This window comes from Schistocerca piceifrons, chromosome 1 (genome assembly GCF_021461385.2).
Source record: "Schistocerca piceifrons isolate TAMUIC-IGC-003096 chromosome 1, iqSchPice1.1, whole genome shotgun sequence".
Taxonomy (NCBI): domain Eukaryota; kingdom Metazoa; phylum Arthropoda; class Insecta; order Orthoptera; family Acrididae; genus Schistocerca; species Schistocerca piceifrons.
The window spans coordinates 995,741,276-995,760,859 of NC_060138.1; the positions used below are offsets into that span (position 1 = coordinate 995,741,276).

At 42.8% G+C, this 19,584-nt stretch overlaps 1 protein-coding gene across 1 annotated transcript in view; it reads left to right on the plus strand.

Moving 5' to 3' along the window:
• LOC124777052 (thyrotropin receptor-like) overlaps positions 1-19,584 on the plus strand; it is a 476,722-nt gene that overhangs the window by 255,958 nt on the left and 201,180 nt on the right. The window contains exon 11 of the mRNA XM_047252324.1: positions 18,237-18,529. Within this exon, the coding sequence (XP_047108280.1) occupies positions 18,237-18,529 (293 nt within the window). The remainder of the gene's footprint in view (positions 1-18,236; positions 18,530-19,584) is intronic.

The following is a 19,584-nucleotide window of genomic DNA, read 5'->3' on the forward strand; positions in this document are numbered from 1 at the left end:
ATTCTGTAGTACTTCAGTATCCCAGTTCTTTCCACGTTGATTCTTTCGGACGATTCTCTTAAACTTGGGCTTACTCTGATTCCTAAGTGGTGATCAAACTGTATATCAGCTCATGGGTATGTCTTGCAATCCAAGTATGATATCGGAAACTCCATATAACCTTGATATATCCAGAATGACAATTTCACTCTGCAGCGGAGTGTGCTCTGATTTGAAACTTCCTGGCAGATTAAAACTGTGTGCCGGACCGAGACTCGAACTCGGGACCTTTTCCTTTCGTGGGCAAGTGCTCTACCATCTGAGCTACCCAAGCACGACTCACGCCTCGTCTTCACAGCCTTAATTCCACCAGTACCTCGTCTCCTATCTCCCAGACTTCACAGAAGCTCTCCTGCGAACCTTGTAGAACTAGCACTCCTGGAAGAAAGGACACTGCGGAGACCTAGCTTTGCCTTGATATAATCCGGCTGGTATCTTTGCGTTTCTCCGGGCGATTCCAGCTACACCGTCTCCTCTTGTGATTTTTGAACAATGTATGCGCTATTACCATAAGAAACCAACTGCAGAAATCGATTAGTCTTTCTCCTCCCTCATTCATACTACTGAATCCATATTCTCTCGTAACCCTGTCGTCTACTCCTCCTACTACTGCGTTTCAATCACCCATGACTATTAGATTGTCATCTCCCTTTTCGTCTTGAATTATGCATTCATTATGCTCATATACTTTCTCTGTCTCTTCATCTGCTGCTCGCGACATCGGTATGTATACTTAAACTACTTTTGTTGGTGCTGCTTTCTTGTCGATTCCGCTGAGAATAAACCTGTAATTGAACTGTCAAAGTAACCCCACTCTCAGCCCAACCTTCCTAGTATAACGAATCCTCCTCCAGTTGTACAGTTTTCTGCTGCCACAGGTAACACACTATATTCGCCTGATCACAAATTCCTATATTTTTCCGTTACATTTCATATCTAGATTGAGCCTTTGCATTTCCCTTTTCACATTTTCTGGCTTCCATGTCACTTTCAAATTCACGCTCAAACTCACAGAACGTTATTTTTGTTGGATATTCAATGTTTCTCACGTCGTCATCTTGGGTTTGTACTAACAATGTTTCAAAGCTGCCGAATTTGAACACAAGAAATGTTTACAGGGAGGAGTAGGTTGCGTCAAGATACTGTGTAGTGATATTAATAGGCATATTTCGCGGCTTCACTGCGTTGAGGTAATATATTTCTTTTAATATCTTTTCTTATTTGTATGTTTTATACAGCAGAACTGATGATAGGTTTCTCCCGAAACGACTCATAAGACGAGAAATAAAGTTAATTTGGCCATCAAGTCAAGCGTTCTAGCATCTAATGCCAGTATGGCTACAGGTTTCCTTAGAGGCTTTCTTGTCTAAAGTGGTAAATCATCACGTTAATTCTCAAGTGGTTTCAGTACACTGTAAACTCTGATTCATCCGTGTATTTATTGTTTTTATTTAATGTTCTGTTTCTTATATAAACTGCGCAGCTGAAGAGATGGATTCTAGCTCCTGCCACTCCGCTCAAATTCTCTCACCCAAAAGTAGAATGAAATGGACAATAAATGAAGAAAAGGAAAAACATACACTATTACTGTCCGTCGCTCGTTTCTGTTTTTATATATTATTTTTGTTCTTGGTACTAAAAAAACGGGTTTTCTTTACAACTGTTTAACAATACATGCATTCGGTAATATTCTTTTTTATTACTGATATTTCTCTTTTCTAAAAAATGATGCCAAGCATAAATATGCATTAAAAACAACCTCTACAAAGACTCAAGGGTACAAGAAAATGGAGTCAGATACATCGTTGCACATGTATTCAGCCAGCTGCCAAGCTGTACTGAATGCCTTCAGAGTAACGTGGCAGAGCTTAAGTCCAAAAGGAGAATTCTCTAATAGAAAAAAAAAACAACTTTCTGTTGGAAACTCTGTCTCCTCCGCTGAACAATATCTTCAGCGAAGCCCTTAAAATTAATGCATTAGGCTACAGTATAATCGCTATTAAATACAGTTAACCGATCATTTTCCATGTATTCGAATTTACATCCCTGTTCTCTTTCCATATCCCAGAGACATCTCTCTTCTAAATCCACGGAACACGACTAATGTAATAGAATGTAATTTCTCACATTCCAACATAGTTATTTCTCTTGAATGTTGCGGACGAGATGTTCTGTAATATTTAAAGAATACTGTGCGGTTTTCATTTACAAGTATAACTAGCTTGCTATTAAGACATTTCAAAAACATATTCATAAATAGAGAATACTATACAAACATAATTAAATGCTTCGAGAAACATGACCAGTAATGGTGGCTCAAAATGTAATAAATTTAGCTGCCACAACATCATTGATTGATGCAAAACGCCTAATTAATTAGTCTTTTTTGTTCATCGGAAAGATACACAAAACAATAAACGATGTATTGCAGACATAATGTGAACATAGGAATCCTCCGCATTCCAGAAAAACAAGACGACAAAGCTGTTTAAAATATTACTTCTTTTAAATTCTGGTATTATTTGCCTTGTTGGTTCTTTTCCGAAATCCTCATTTAGAATGCGTGATCTTTCTGTGGCAAAATCTTTTTCCAGCTCTCTGGCTGTAAAAACTGTTCTATAGTCGTGTAGCTTTTGGTAAGAATGCAATATCGGCAACATCAATATCTTTTGATGTGTGTTGTTCCACCATATGCTGACTGAAAAGTATAACGATATTGTCATGTATTCTTAACATGACATAATATACAAATTCTTCCTTTCCGAAATACCTGTAAATGCTTTATTTAAAAATCTTCATGTATTGCTAGCCTTCACACCGTTTTTATGTGAACAGTACTTCGCACACTTGAGTACCTTAGATAATTCTTCATTTTCAGTGTAATACACACGGAAATACATCATTTAGAATTGCTCTCCGGCTGCTGGAATTACCAAAGACCATACATCTATCGAAAAAAATCAGAAATGTTGTTTCTTGCCTACATCTCAGAATGAATCTCGCAGCAAAGAAACCAGTGGAGCAAAATCTGAAGGCTGCAGAATACAGAAGCAGTTACGCGACAAATTAAGCAGATAAAAAGAAATACCTTTGAATCAAAATTAAAATCTGACATTAAAATACGACAGCAGACTTAACAACGTTTGTGGTAGCATATGCGATATGATTTCAGAACATTGTTCAAAACAGGGGACGTGCAGGAGAACGGTAAAAAGATAAAGCATAGTTGAAGAACGATTGACCATAGTAATTACGAAAGCGTTTTAGATGCCGGAAAATGATCTTGGACCATCACGGAGACATTATTATATCAGACACGTTTAGACAAAGAGACGTTACATGATGAATGTGTGTAAGGCCATACTGATATGGTAACAGAAATTAGGTTTTTTAGAACTAACATGGTGTACGTCAAACAAGAAATTAACACAAAAACCGAAAGCAACAGAGAAAAGAATTTGACTAAAATTAATCTGGGAAATGAAGCAAGCTTGTGAGTAAATATGCGATGTCTTTTGTCAATGTACTATTACATAACATAAATAAAGATTTCTAAGTGCTTCTGGAAACACTCTACCTAGAAATGTAGAAACTTTATGTAATACATAGTATTTCTGTCAAAGAAAGTGAGAAAAGTAACAGCAAGTTATAGGATAATTTTACCTATAAAAGAAGAATTAAAAAGGACTTTGGCTGAAATGTATACACGGAGCAACTTATATAATTCAACGTCATAACGAAAAATGTGGGCAATTTATGTTTATTTTACAACTGTCCACTTGATGAAGTTAATTATGGTGATCACAAGTCCCTAACAACTGCATAAAAGACAGGTCAGAGATATAAAGATACCAAATACCTTGCATAGTATTCAGAATATAAAAGAACAGTGCTTACCAGTAAAACGCTTGTGTTCAGACGCAAAAATATTCCATTGTTATTTTAACGATGACATGTAGCAGTGCAGCTTGTGAATTTTAAGCAAACTTTCCAGTTTTTCGGTTCGCAGATCGCTCACTCTCTTTATTTCATTAAATCACGGTTGCTGTGTGGAAACAATTGATTATTGACTTAACTTAATGAGTTACAAGACTTGGTAAATGGAGGAAAAACAAGAGTTTACTGTGAGCAAAAACTGGGTTATTCTGTATGTGTTATGCGGAACGAGAGGCAGTGTGTTTGCTGTGAACAAATAGGTTCAAATTAAACCGTGTTATTGGCCTCTTTCTGTGCCTCGATGAAACACAGGAAGTTTTCTGGTCATTTCCATCGCTTTAGATTTCGCTATACTGCTAACCCAGTAATTTTCCGTAAAAAACGAATATCGTTTCAGTTCGTCAGAAATCAGCTCTACTTAGAAACATACATTACATTAACAGTTAAAGCTGATATTCCAGACGCTAGCCAAAACGTCCTTGTATCCTGTAATTCTGACCATTGTTTCTGGAAATCATTCATCTTCCTATGTTTATTATATGATGTGTTGGGAGGTAACCTTGATAAGATTCGTCTAAGTGAAGAGTTCGGCTGTGCGAATAGAACAATGTTTCCATCACTATAGTCATAGCAAGTAATTTGTAATACCAGTGCCTCACTGAAATTATTGTTATTTTCAAATACAGTCATCGTTATGTTTTCAGACAAGCGGTTTCGCCCCAAACGGCTAACACAGCGCATGGATGGTCCTGTGCATCACAAGGATCTAAGGACGGCTGTTATAGATGGTGGAAACTGACTGTCTGTAAACATACTGGTGATTATGCCGGAAAATGAAAATTATTTTAACCATTATTGCAGTCACGGTCGTCTCTACAATATATAAATTTCGTACTTTATGCAACTAAGGAGTGTATTCTAAAAGTATGGTCTGTTTGCTTACACTTAAATGTTGGCGACCCAGATTTACGGATAGACTGTTCATGAAGCCACAAAAGTCATTGTTTTGATTCCGTACTCGCTTTGCTGTGGGTGAATGTAAGCGATAATGGATTCGAAAATCTTTAGTCCTGCCAGCTGCATGCAGTAATTCGATTTTAGTGTACAAAAGGATCTACAGGAGCTGAACTTCATCGGGAGTTCTGCCTGCTTTATGGGCCCCTATGACTGGAGGAAGGTTTAAAAAAATGATGTCGAGAGGTTGCAAACGGCCGTCAAAGTGTGCATGACAAACGCCTACGAAAGCTGACGAAATCGTACAACAAGTAGACCAAAAGCTGCGGTCTGGTCGATGAGTAACGATTGATGCTCTGATGAATTTCACTCATGTTGAACACACTGCTATTTATACAGTCCTCAAGAAAAAGCTCAAATTGCAAACTACGTGCAGGACAGGTACCGAAAATTACAATACCTCCACTCTAATAGCTGCACTAGGGTGATTGGTGGTAATTGTCTGGATGTACACGTGAGGGATGAAGTTGGATGTGCACTGCATCAGGCACACACCACATGATTCCGTTTGCTCGCCTTGCGTTTTATGAAGGTATCCCTCTCGCAGAAGATCACATACGGCCGTGGTACTGATCGAAGTCGCGTCTTAAACTGAATTGTGAAGATGGGGGACTGTTTTCCGGCAAGGGGAACGTGAATTGGTTTCAAAGAAAGCCTTGAATTCACGCAGCGTTTCAGTTCTTGCCTCCACACTGTTCAAAATACAATCACGAAATATTAAACAACGCCGAGCATCACAGTGTGGTCCCAAACTCAGAAGAATTTTATTTACAGTGAGTAGCAACAAACTTTACGCATAATTTCAAACGTTTATCAAATTGTTTCATGCTGACAACCCCGAGAAAATGATGAAAGGAAAAAGTTTATCGCCTACTACATTTTCGCTGTTCACGTAGTAAAACTGCCGCAAAAAGCATGACGATTTAATTTTTTACTTCGTTACTACTAATTAGTAGTAGATATAGTGGGAATTAGTGAAGTTCGGTGGCAGGAGGAACAATACTTCTGGTCAGGTGACTACAGGGTTATAAACACAAAATCAAATAGGTTTAGACACGAAGCCCACACCTACTACAGTAGTACAAGTTTATATGCCAACTAGCTCTGCAGATGACGAAGAAATTGAAGAAATGTATGATGAAATAAAAGAAATTATTCAGATTGTGAAGGGAGACGAAAATTTAATAGTCATGGGTGACTGGAATTCGAGTGTAGGAAAAGGGAGAGAAGGAAACGTAGTAGGTGAATATGGATTGGGGGACAGAAATGAAAGAGGAAGCCGCCTGGTAGAATTTTGCACAGAGCACAACATAATCATAACTAACACTTGGTTTAAGAATCATGAAAGAAGGTTGTATACATGGAAGAACCCTGGAGATACTAAAAGGTATCAGATAGATTATATAATGGTAAGACAGAGATTTAGGAACCAGGTTTTAAATTGTAAGACATTTCCAGGGGCAGATGTGGACTCTGACCACAATCTATTGGTTATGACCTGTAGATTAAAACTGAAGAAACTGCAAAAAGGTGGGAATTTAAGGAGATGGGACCTGGATAAACTAAAAGAACCAGAGGTTGTACAGAGATTCAGGGAGAGCATATGGGAGCAATTGACAGGAATGGGGGAAATAAATACAGTAGAAGAAGTATGGGTAGCTTTGAGGGATGAAGTAGTGAAGGCAGCAGAGGATCAAGTAGGTAAAAAGACGAGGGCTAGTAGAAATCCTTGGGTAACAGAAGAAATATTGAATTTAATTGATGAAAGGAGAAAATATAAAAATGCAGTAAGTGAAACAGGCAAAAAGGAATACAAACGTCTCAAAAATGAGATCGACAGGAAGTGCAAAATGGCTAAGCAGGGATGGCTAGAGGACAAATGTAAGGATGTAGAGGCCTATCTCACTAGGGGTAAGATAGATACCGCCTACAGGAAAATTAAAGAGACCTTTGGAGATAAGAGAACCACTTGTATGAATATCAAGAGCTCAGATGGAAACCCAGTTCTAAGCAAAGAAGGGAAAGCAGAAAGGTGGAAGGAGTATATAGAGGGTCTATACAAGGGCGATGTACTTGAGGACAATATTATGGAAATGGAGGAGGATGTAGATGAAGATGAAATGGGAGATACGATACTGCGTGAAGAGTTTGACAGAGCACTGAAAGACCTGAGTCGAAACAAGGCCCCTGGAGTAAACAATATTCCATTGGAACTACTGACGGCCGTGGGAGAGCCAGTCCTGACAAAACTCTACCATCTGGTGAGCAAGATGTATGAAACAGGCGAAATACCCTCAGACTTCAAGAAGAATATAATAATTCCAATCCCAAAGAAAGCAGGTGTTGACAGATGTGAAAATTACCGAACTATCAGCTTAATAAGTCACAGCTGCAAAATACTAACACGAATTCTTTACAGACGAATGGAAAAACTAGTAGAAGCCAACCTCGGGGAAGATCAGTTTGGATTCCGTAGAAACACTGGAACACGTGAGGCAATACTGACCTTACGACTTATCTTAGAAGAAAGATTAAGGAAAGGCAAACCTACGTTTCTAGCATTTGTAGACTTAGAGAAAGCTTTTGACAATGTTGACTGGAATACTCTCTTTCAAATTCTAAAGGTGGCAGGGGTAAAATACAGGGAGCGAAAGGCTATTTACAATTTGTACAGAAACCAGATGGCAGTTATAAGAGTCGAGGGACATGAAAGGGAAGCAGTGGTTGGGAAGGGAGTAAGACAGGGTTGTAGCCTCTCCCCGATGTTGTTCAATCTGTATATTGAGCAAGCAGTAAAGGAAACAAAAGAAAAATTCGGGGTAGGTATTAAAATTCATGGAGAAGAAATAAAAACTTTGAGGTTCGCCGATGACATTGTAATTCTGTCAGAGACAGTAAAGGACTTGGAAGAGCAGTTGAATGGAATGGACAGTGTCTTGAAAGGAGGATATAAGATGAACATCAACAAAAGCAAAACAAGGATAATGGAATGTAGTCTAATTAAGTCCGGTGATGCTGAGGGAATTAGATTAGGAAATGAGGCACTTAAAGTAGTAAAGGAGTTTTGCTATTTGGGGAGCAAAATAACTGATGGTGGTCGAAGTAGAGAGGATATAAAATGTAGGCTGGCAATGGCCAGGAAAGCGTTTCTGAAGAAGAGAAATTTGTTAACATCCAGTATTGATTCAAGTGTCAGGAAGTCATTTCTGAAAGTATTCGTATGGAGTGTAGCCATGTATGGAAGTGAAACATGGACGATAAATAGTTTGGACAAGAAGAGAATAGAAGCTTTCGAAATGTGGTGCTACAGAAGAATGCTGAAAATTAGATGGGTAGATCACATAACTAATGAGGAGGTATTGAATAGGATTGGGGAGGAGAGAAGTTTGTGGCACAACTTGACTAGAAGAAGGGATCGGTTGGTAGGACATGTTCTGAGGCATCAAGGGATCACCAATTTAGTATTGGAGGGCAGCGTGGAGGGTAAAAATCGTAGAGGGAGACCAAGAGATGAATACACTAAGCAGATTCAGAAGGATGTAGGTTGCAGTAGGTACTGGGAGATGAAAAAGCTTGCACAGGATAGAGTAGCATGGAGAGCTGCATCAAACCAGTCTCAGAACTGAAGACCACAACAACAACAACAACTACTAATTGTCTTCGCGACTCACTTTGCAGACAGGATCAACAAATACCACTGAATGAACCAGAAAAATTATACCATTTTACGACTCACAGTTCAGGAGATATGACGTTGTAAATACTGAGAAGCGTGAAAACTGTCGCATCATGCATGACGTTTTTATTTATTATTTCCTTACTATTAACACTATTCAGAACACATATGCCGCTTAATGCACCTAGAAATATATGTCATTGTACGACATATACACTCCTGGAAATTGAAATAAGAACACCGTGAATTCATTGTCCCAGGAAGGGGAAACTTTATTGACACATTCCTGGGGTCAGATACATCACATAATCACACTGACAGAACCACAGGCACATAGACACAGGCAACAGAGCATGCACAATGTCGGCACTAGTACAGTGTACATCCACCTTTCGCAGCAATGCAGGCTGCTATTCTCCCATGGAGACGATCGTAGAGATGCTGGATGTAGTCCTGTGGAACGGCTTGCCATGCCATTTCCACCTGGCGCCTCAGTTGGACCAGCGTTCGTGCTGGACGTGCAGACCGCGTGAGACGACGCTTCATCCAGTCCCAAACATGCTCAATGGGGGACAGATCCGGAGATCTTGCTGGCCAGGGTAGTTGACTTACACCTTCTAGAGCACGTTGGGTGGCACGGGATACATGCGGACGTGCATTGTCCTGTTGGAACAGCAAGTTCCCTTGCCGGTCTAGGAATGGTAGAACGATGGGTTTGATGACGGTTTGGATGTACCGTGCACTATTCAGTGTCCCCTCGACGATCACCAGTCGTGTACGGCCAGTGTAGGAGATCGCTCCCCACACCATGATGCCGGGTGTTGGCCCTGTGTGCCTCGGTCGTATGCAGTCCTGATTGTGGCGCTCACCTGCACGGCGCCAAACACGCATACGACCATCATTGGCACCAAGGCAGAAGCGACTCTCATCGCTGAAGACGACACGTCTCCATTCGTCCCTCCATTCACGCCTGTCGCGACACCACTGGAGGCGGGCTGCACGATGTTGGGGCGTGAGCGGAAGACGGCCTAACGGTGTGCGGGACCGTAGCCCAGCTTCATGGAGACGGTTGCGAATGGTCCTCGCCGATACCCCAGGAGCAACAGTGTCCCTAATTTGCTGGGAAGTGGCGGTGCGGTCCCCTACGGCACTGCGTAGGATCCTACGGTCTTGGCGTGCATCCGTGCGTCGCTGCGGTCCGGTCCCAGGTCGACGGGCACGTGCACCTTCCGCCGACCACTGGCGACAACATCGATGTACTGTGGAGACCTCACGCCCCACGTGTTGAACAATTCGGCGGTACGTCCACCCGGCCTCCCGCATGCCCACTATACGCCCTCGCTCAAAGTCCGTCAACTGCACATACGGTTCACGTCCACGCTGTCGCGGCATGCTACTAGTGTTAAAGACTGCGATGGAGCTCCGTATGTCACGGCAAACTGGCTGACACTGACGGCGGCGGTGCACAAATGCTGCGCAGCTAGCCCCATTCGACGGCCAACACCGCGGTTCCTGGTGTGTCCGCTGTGCCGTGCGTGTGATCATTGCTTGTACAGCCCTCTCGCAGTGTCCGGAGCAAGTATGGTGGGTCTGACGCACCGGTGTCAATGTGTTCTTTTTTCCATTTCGAGGAGTGTAGTTCAGGGGATAAGGCGTCATAGACATTGAGCTGCCTAAAAATGAAACTACAGGGCGAAACTCATTAGAGATACAGGTGAAACATGTGCACAAATACGAGGGTTGAAACTTTAATAGTGGCAGTTACTGCTACAAATTCGTCGGGCAATAGACCGCGCCGCTTGAACTGTCAACACAACTGGTACTGCCAAGAGTATCCTACGACTTCCTACGACTTCCACATCGCTGGCAATGGGTTCTATACAATGCTGGTGAGTACTTTGAAGGTCAGTAAAACTTTGAAACACTTATCTATTTTGTACGAGCTGTAAATAAATAGTTGCCACTATTAAAGTTCCAATTCTCTTACGTGTGAAATATATGTGGCGTGTGTACGCCAGTGTTAAATACCTCATCCTAAACCACCGGAATAGTTTCATCCGAATTAGGTGACCATATTAGTTATGTTCTGGAAAGAAATACTGTGGGTCTGGAACAACCAGCCTCCTAACATGGGGACGTTAACGGGGAAAGACAGAGAGAGAAGTGGATAGGAGATGATGCACATATAGACAGGGAAAAGAGGTGATGGGCACAGATAGGAGGAACGAGGAAATGAACAGAGAGCGGACGGGGATGGACGACAGAGGACGAGATGGACAGCGAAAGGAAAAAGGGGGGAGATGGACAGAGGCAGAGAGGGCAAAGGAAAGGGGGAGGAAGAGATGGACAGAGAGATGAGGAGGAGGAAATGGACAGAGAAAGAGAATAGAAGAATGTGAGAGAGAGGGGGAAACAGGAGATGTGCTGAGAAAGGAAAGAGAAAAATATGGACAGAGCGAGGAGGGCAGTGATCAGCGAGAGGAAGGATCAGATGGAGAGGGAGAGGAGAAAATGGAATTAAAGGGGGGAGTAGATGGACAAAGGAGGAGGAGCGGTTGCAGAGAGAGGCGGTGGAGGGGGGGGGGGAGTTAAATGGATGGAGATAGATTACTCGGCTAATATACCTATACAACTAGGACGATGATGAGCTCGTTGTCTAGGGGATGCTGACTAGAAACTGTTACTGTCTCTTTAAATAATAAAAATAATAAAATTGTTTCTGGCGTATTCGTCAGCTTGAAAGTATCTCAGGTTGAACATAGGTGCGGCTATCTATTTAAAATTCCCCAATCTGAAATTGTTGAAGTTCAATAAAATATATAATGTTGTTTCACACATACTGAATGTAGCCTGGTGACTAAACTCAACTGTGAAGTAAAATAGCTCCACCCCTCAATACAGTGGTCAGCAAACATACTATATACGAATGGTTGGAACTTAAAAAGTGGCAATTATTTATCTACAGCTCGTACAAAACAGATACATTTTTGGAACACAACCTTCGACAAGCTTAGAGACAGAAGTGATGACACTTTCTGCAGGACCAGACCATCATTTTGCAGGGCAATACTCAAGCGCGTACAGTGCAAGCTGTTACTTATTTGTTTGACTGTTTGGGCTGCTAAGTACTATACCGCCTACTGCACTCCCCTGACTTAAGCCTTCGTGAGCTCAACTCGATTTCTAAACTGAAGGAAACACTTCACGGCATTCGCTTCAGAACTGCTACAAATTCCGGCAATAGACCGCGCCGGTCGAACTGTCAACACAACTGGCACTGCTTAGAGTATCCTACGACTTCCACATCGCTGGCAACGAGTTATACACAATGCTGGTGACTACTTTAAAGGTCAGTAAAACTTTGAAACACGTATCTATTTTGTACGAGCTGTAAATAAATAGTTGCCACTATTAAAGTTTCAGCCCTCGTCATTAAAACAATTTGAAAACACACCAAGTGTTCACAGTTAAATTGCTCGAAGTCAAATCAACAGTAACACAATAAAAAGTTTGCTAGACACACGATGTAAAGAAATTAACTGTCGATCAGTGTCGAAATAAATATAGTCCCTTGTAGCTAAGTGGGTTAAAGATAGACTCAGTGCAAATAACTTTAAGACCGATGTGACTTAACTCACGAAAAATTCATGCTCCACTGAACTACTGGCAAAACAAATCAGAGACTCTAAGTTCCCACTGAACTATAATAGAATATTTCCAAAGATCGTGATCGTCGTCACAGAGTCCAAAGGTGCGCGGTCCTGCTTCAACAACTCCGTTCAGAGCAATGCGCTAGGGGGAAGATGGCCGCCCATTTATAAGTTTTGCACCCTCTTTCCCCGAAATTCCTAACATGTACATCACTTAACAGAGCAATCACCAGCCTTATTTTCAGTTATTGATACAATAGACTAAAAATCTGGTTGAATCTCTAGAATCAAAAATCTGAATAAAATGACAGATCACACTTTATTGTACGTAAAGTAGGAAGCGACGGCATCGCCCAGGCTCCTGTGCTAACTGCTACACCCGATCAAAGCGTTGCTCAGCCACTGCTGCTGTAGTGCTTGTTATTCTTCGCGTTTTACTGTTCCTGTTAACACATACCGATAAAATGAATATCTCATTAGACCAATTTGGGAGCGCTCTATCGAATGGGCACATAATATTACGCTACAGAAATCACTTTTCTCGAAACTGGACACAAACCGACGCTTTCTTGGTCGTCGCACGAACCACTGGATACGCACCATTTGTTTGAGATGACTTCAGTCATACATTGCAAAAAAGAAATTGCAAATATCTGCCGAATCACCAGACAAAATCTCTTGGGAAAAAGGATTACTCAGCTGCCTCTATCATTGGGTTTTATGCAACCCATTTTATGCAAAGCGCAACACCTCCAGAAACCATGCACGAGATTTTCATATTTTTTCTCTCGCTACACACATACTATTGGGCCTACACAAAAAATTAACAATCTCTTTTTACAGGAAACTTAATGTAGTTAAATTTTGTACTGAGATATGCTTTCACTGAAGGCCACGGTTTTCGAGTACATGAACAAAAATACATGGTCACTTTTGTACGTTCTTCTTAAATAATTCGAAAACGACAGCCACTACCAAAAATGTTTCCCAGAATAAAATTTAGCAACATTAAATTTTGTAGAAAACGGTCCTGTTCATTTCTTTTGCAGGACTAATAGTTTGCACGTAGCGAGCGAGAGAATAAATAAATCTTCCATGTGATATCTGAAGGTGTCGCGGGTTTCATAAAACACAGCTGCAGGGGCAGCTGAATCGCCCTGTATATCTGCTGAATCGTACTTTTCTATTCTTTAAAGCGGTGTTTCATAATTTAATTACCATAGTTTGCCCTGCACGTGTATAAATGTGTAACATGCCATTCATCCCTTTGTGACTGCAGCTGGGCGTATATGACGTTGTACCCGGTTAGTGCACAGATCTGACATTTCCGGGCGGCCCCAGGCACGGCGGTATCTGAACCACTGTCAGAGCCATGCCACCCTGGCCTCCGTCCCACAATGGGCTCATTCCTCTCTGCGAGCTGTTATTCAGTTAATAATATATGAAATAGTTCTATGAGATAAAAATCCAGGAACTCAAGATTATCCATATTTTCTGCAATGAAACACGATTCTTTCAATTTTCTAAGCAAGTACTTGCGAGATTCACAGCGCCTTTCTTCAATTGCCAGCCATGTAAGGTTTGTGAACACTGCTGTTAACCCCCTCGCCATTCAAACGAGCCTATGATCGTTTGTACAGCCCTTCTTTGTATTTGCTCAATGTCCTCTCCTAGCAGTATTGAAGTACTTGTTCTACAATTGCTTCATATGAAATCCGTTTTGTAGACAAACTGCAGTTTCGCGATATCCTGCCACCGAGACTGGTATCAAACTGATAAGACACTGGATTCGTATTTGGAAGGACCGTGGGTCAAATCTCCATAGACAGGTTTTCCACAGTTTCTCCAAATCGCTTACTGTAAATGGCAGGATGGCACCCTTGAAAGAGCACAGATGTTTTCCTTCTCCATCATTCCCCTTATACAAGGCTATACTCTATACTAATGACCTCATTCTATTGGGACGACAAATATTAATCATCCTACATTCCTTCCTTCATTTAACATTCTTCCTACGAACCGTGTTTCACCTAATTACTTCATATCTTAGCAGCTATGGTAGTCTAGTGATTAGAGTGCTAGACTCCGTCTGTGTAGATCCCGAGCTCAATCCCGAATAGAGCCAGGGATTTTTCCTCGTGCAGTCCCTCAAGGAAGTCCCCAGATCCACTCAACTTGTTTCATAATCGGCACCAGGAAGCATTCCATGAGGTAAGAGGTGTCCGGGAAAAGGGCCCGCCACTCTCCCCTTACTAGCGCCTATCTCCCCTTACTAGCGCCTTGGCGTAGAAAGAGTTTGTAAGTAGGCTGTTTATGTTTTCTTATTGGCAACGTTACGTAGCGCTCAATATAAAAATCACTGGCTGTGCTGTGTGCAGTCTGTGGCTAGTTTGCATTGTTGTCTGCCATTGTAGTGTTGGGCAGCGGCAGCTGGATGTGAACAGCGCGTAGCGTTGCGCAGTTGGAGATGAGCCGCCAGCAGTGATGGATGTGGGGAGAGAGATGGCGGAGTTTTGTAATTTGTCATGAACTGCTATATATATATTATGACTATTAAGGTAAATACATTGTTTGTTCTCTATTAATATCTTTCATTTGCTAACTATCCCTATCAGTAGTTAGTGCCTTCCGTAGTTTGAATCTTTTATTTAGCTGGCAGTAGTGGCGCTCGCTGTATTGCAGTAGTTCGAGTAATGAAGATTTTTGTGAGGTAAGTGATTTCTGAAAGGTATAGTTTAATGTTAGTCAGGGCCATTCTTTTGTAGGGATTACTGAAAGTCAGATTGCGTTGCGCTAAAAAAAATATTGTGTGTCAGTTTAAGCACAGTCTTGTACAATTTTTCAAAGGGGACGTTTCAAGTTCACTGTATCTACAGTCAGGCCAGTAGACGGTCATGGGCGTCACAGGCTCACTCTAGCTGTGACTCATTAATTCTGTAGTCAAAGAATACCACACTTTTGCGTTTGGTGAAGCACACAACTTCTAATTTCTTTGCATTAAGTGCAAGTTACCAGTCTTTGCACCAGGCTGACTGAAACTAATACCGGACACTAAATCTTTCACGTATAGCACCAACAGCAACTGCTCTCCTGGAACACACTAAGTATTACATTGAGATCACAAAAGGCATGGGACACCTCCTAGGCTCTTCAGTCTGGAACCGCGCGACCGCTACGGTCGCAGGTTCGAATCCTACCTCGGGCATGGATGTGGGTGATGTCCTTAGGTTAGTTAGGTTTAAGTAGTTCTACGTCCAGGGGACTGGTGACCTCAGATGTTAAGTACCGTAGTCCTCAGAGACATTTGAACCATTTTGACACCTCCTAATGAGTCGGAACACCTTTTTCGCGGCGTAGTGCAAAAACTCGTCGTGGCACGGACTCAGCCAGTCGTTCGACATTCCCTGCAGAAATATTGAGCCATGTTGCCTCTACGGTCGTCCATAACTGTGAAGATGTTGCCGATGCAGGATTTTGTGCACGAGCTGGCCTCCTCTCGATTATGTCCCATAAATGTTCGCTGGGACTAATGTCGGGCGACCTGGGCGTCCAAATCACATTCTTCAAACCAGTCGCGGACGACTGTGGTCCAGTGACATGGTTTATCGTCATTCATAAAAATTCCATCATTGTTTGGGAATCTAAAGTCCATGAATGGTTGCAAATGGTCTCCAAGCAGCCAAACATAACCATTTCTGTCAATGATCTGTTCAATTGGAACAGAGGATCCAGACCATTACATGTAAGCAAGTATTATGGAACCCCCACCAGCTTTGCACTGTGCCTTGTTTACAACTTGGGTGCATGGCTTCATGGGGTCCACGCAACATTCGACCTACCATCAACTCTTATCAGCTGAAATGGGGACTTACCTGATCAGGGCCCTCCTTTCCAGTCGCCTAGGGTCCAATCGATATGGTCACGAGCACAGGAGAGGCACTGCAGGCGACGTCGTGCTGGTAGCAAAGGCACTCGCATCGATTGTCTGCAGCCGAAGCATATTAATGCCATATTTCGCCGTACTGTCATACGTCCCACATTAATTTGTGTGGTTATTTCCCTCAGTGTTGTATGTCTGTTAGCACTGACAGATCTACTCACAGGCTGCTGCTCTCGGTCGTTAAGTGATGAGAAGTAATGCCTGAAATTTGATATTCTCCGCAAACTCTTGACACTGGATTTCTGAATATTGCATTCTCTAACGATTTCCTAAATGGAATGTCCCATGCATCTGGCTCCAGCAACCATTCTGCGTTCAAATTCTCTCAATTCCCGTTGTGCGATCGTACACTACTGACCATTAAAATTGCTACACCAAGAACAAATGCAGATGATAAACGGGTATTCATTGGACAAATATATTATACTAGAATTGACGTGTGATTACATTTTCACGCAATTTGGGTCCATAGATCCTGAGAAATCAGTACCCAGAACAACCACCTCTGGCCTTAACAAGGGCCTTGATACGCCTGGGCATTGAGTCAAACAGAGCTTGGATGGCGTTTACAGGTACAGCTGCCCATGCAGCTTCAACACGAGTGGAGTTCATCAAGAGTAGTGACTCGTGTATTGTGACGAGCCAGTTGCTCGACAACCTACGACCAGACGTTTTCAATTGGTGAGAGATCTGGAGAATGTGCTGGCCAGGGCAGCAGTCGAACATTTTCTGTATCCAGAAAGGCCCGTACAGGACCTGCAACATGCGGTCGTGCATTATCCTGCTGAAATGTAAGGTTTCGTAGGGGTCGAATGAAGGGTAGAGCCACGAGTCGTAATACGTCTGAAATGTATCGTCAGCTGTTCAACGTGCCGTCAATGCGAACAAGAGGTGACCGAGGCGTGTAACCAATGGCACCCCATACCATCACGCCGGGTGATATGCCAGTATGGCGATGACGAATACACGCTTCCAATGTGCGTTCACCACGATATCGCCAAACACGAAAAATGAAGTTTTGCCATTCGTGCACCCAGGTTCGTCGTTGAGTACACCATCGCAGGTGCTCCTGTCTGTGATGCAGCGTCAAGGGTAACCGCAGCCACGATGTCCGAGCTGATAGTCCGTGCTGCTGCAAACGTCGTCGAACTGTTCGCGCAGATGGTTGTTGTCTTGAAAACGTCCCCATCTGTTGACTAGGGATCGAGACGTGGCTGCACGATCCGTTACAGCCATGCGGATAAGATGCCTGTCATCTCGACTGCTAATGATACGAGGCCGTTGGCATCCAGCACAGCGTTCCGTATGACCCTCGTGAACCCACCGATTCCATATTCTGCTAACAGTCATTGGATCTCGACCAACGCGAGCAGCAATGTCGCGATACGATAAACCGCAATCGCGACAGGCTAAAATCCGACCTTTATCAAAGTCTGAAACGTAATGGTACGCATTCCTCCTCCTTACACGAGGCATCACAACAACGTTTTACCAGGCAACACCGGTCAACTGCTGTTCGTGTAAGAGAAATCGGTTGGAATCTTTCCTCATGTCAGCACGTTGTAGGTGTCGCCACTGGCGCCAGGCTTGTGTGAATGCTCTGAAAAGCTAATCATTTGCATACCACAGCATCTTCTTCCTGTCGGTTAAATTTCGCGTCTGTAGCACGCCATCTTCGTGATGTAGCAATTTTAATGGCCAGTAGTGTAATCACATCGGAAACCTTTCCACATGAATCACCTGAGTACGAGGGACAGAACCGCCAATTCACTGTTCTTTTATACCTTATGTACGCGGTACTACTACCGTCTGTATAAGTTTATATCGCTATGCTGTGACTTTTGTCACCTCAGTGTACCTCAGCACGTGTAGGTAAGTTTTCATTCAGAATGACGTTCTGTGCCCTGTCAGAGAGTTTTCGATCGTGGTTAGACGTGCCCCAGGTCGTTCCCGTCTTTAGAAGGCTCTGGTGTGTGCGCAGGGTGGCGGTGCGGTGCACGCCCGAGCCGGACGCGCTGAACCCGTGCGAGGACATCATGGGCCTGCCGTGGCTGCGCGGCTGCGTCTGGGTCGTGGTGACGGCCGCGCTGCTGGGCAACGCCGCCGTGCTGCTCGTGCTGCTCTGCTCCGCCTCGGACCTCACCGTGCCCAAGTTCCTCATGTGCCACCTGGCCACCGCAGACTTCTGCATGGGCCTCTACCTGCTAGCCCTCGCCGCTATGGATCTCAAGTCCATGGGCTTCTACTTCAACTACGCCTACTCCTGGCAGATCGGTAAGTCAACCGTGCTACACGCAGCTGCTCTGTAATGCGCGCAGCTACTACCCAATCAGCAGGCCATTCATCAAAATATAAACATTTGAAATTAAAGAAATAAAAATGAGTCAAAATGCTATCAGTCACACATTCCAGACTGACAGGCCGACGGAACTACAATGGATGTTTAAAAAAAAAATTTATTGGCCCAAAAAATATTTCGAGCACCTTGAAATAGGCAACCCAACATACATCACTGTTAACGATATGCCTATCTTAAGGTACACGAAATATTTTTCAGGCCAGTTTTATTTTGCCCATCCTGTAAAAAATTATTCACAGTCGTTTGTCGTTTCGTCCCCATCTGCAGGATACACCTTCAGATATATTCACATTTACCATGTTGCTGGTGCAGGATAGTATTTCTTAATCTTTTCAATAAACGGAACCCCTTTTAATGTCCACTTTAACGATAGGACTTCTGATTTGAGGATATTTGCAACAGAAACACAATGTTATGTACAGACAGACCATCCTTTTTTCTTGTGTGTCAGTTCTACAAAATTTTATCAGTTTCCTTCAAGTGTGTGCCAGAAATGTGACTATCGACTCGAATGGTTCTTCTCTATACAAGAAAGTGGAACATTTTTTTAAGGAAATATATAGCCTCACTAAAAATTGAAGCACTCAGAAGGGGAGGAGGAAACGAAATGAAACTCCATGGACAGAGAAGAATTACAAAAACGAGTCAAATTTACAAATAGCTTGCCAGAATAAGACCATTTATCACTATGATGTTCCAACCCTCTTGGCGTGTATGCATGGTCTGGTTCACTTGGGAAATGTGTCAAAAAGTCGTTGTTTCCTACCCCATGGCAAGCTGGCAACCAACTGCTCTAACTGGTCCTCGATATCTGTCAACTGGCACTCCGACAGGGTAGACATCCAAACTGGTCCCACACATGCTCTAAAGGAGATGAATCTGAGGATTTTCCTGGTGATGCGAGTACCTCAACATCACGCAGCCAGTTTATAGAGACACGTATCGTGTGGAAACAGGTGAGGATGCAGGA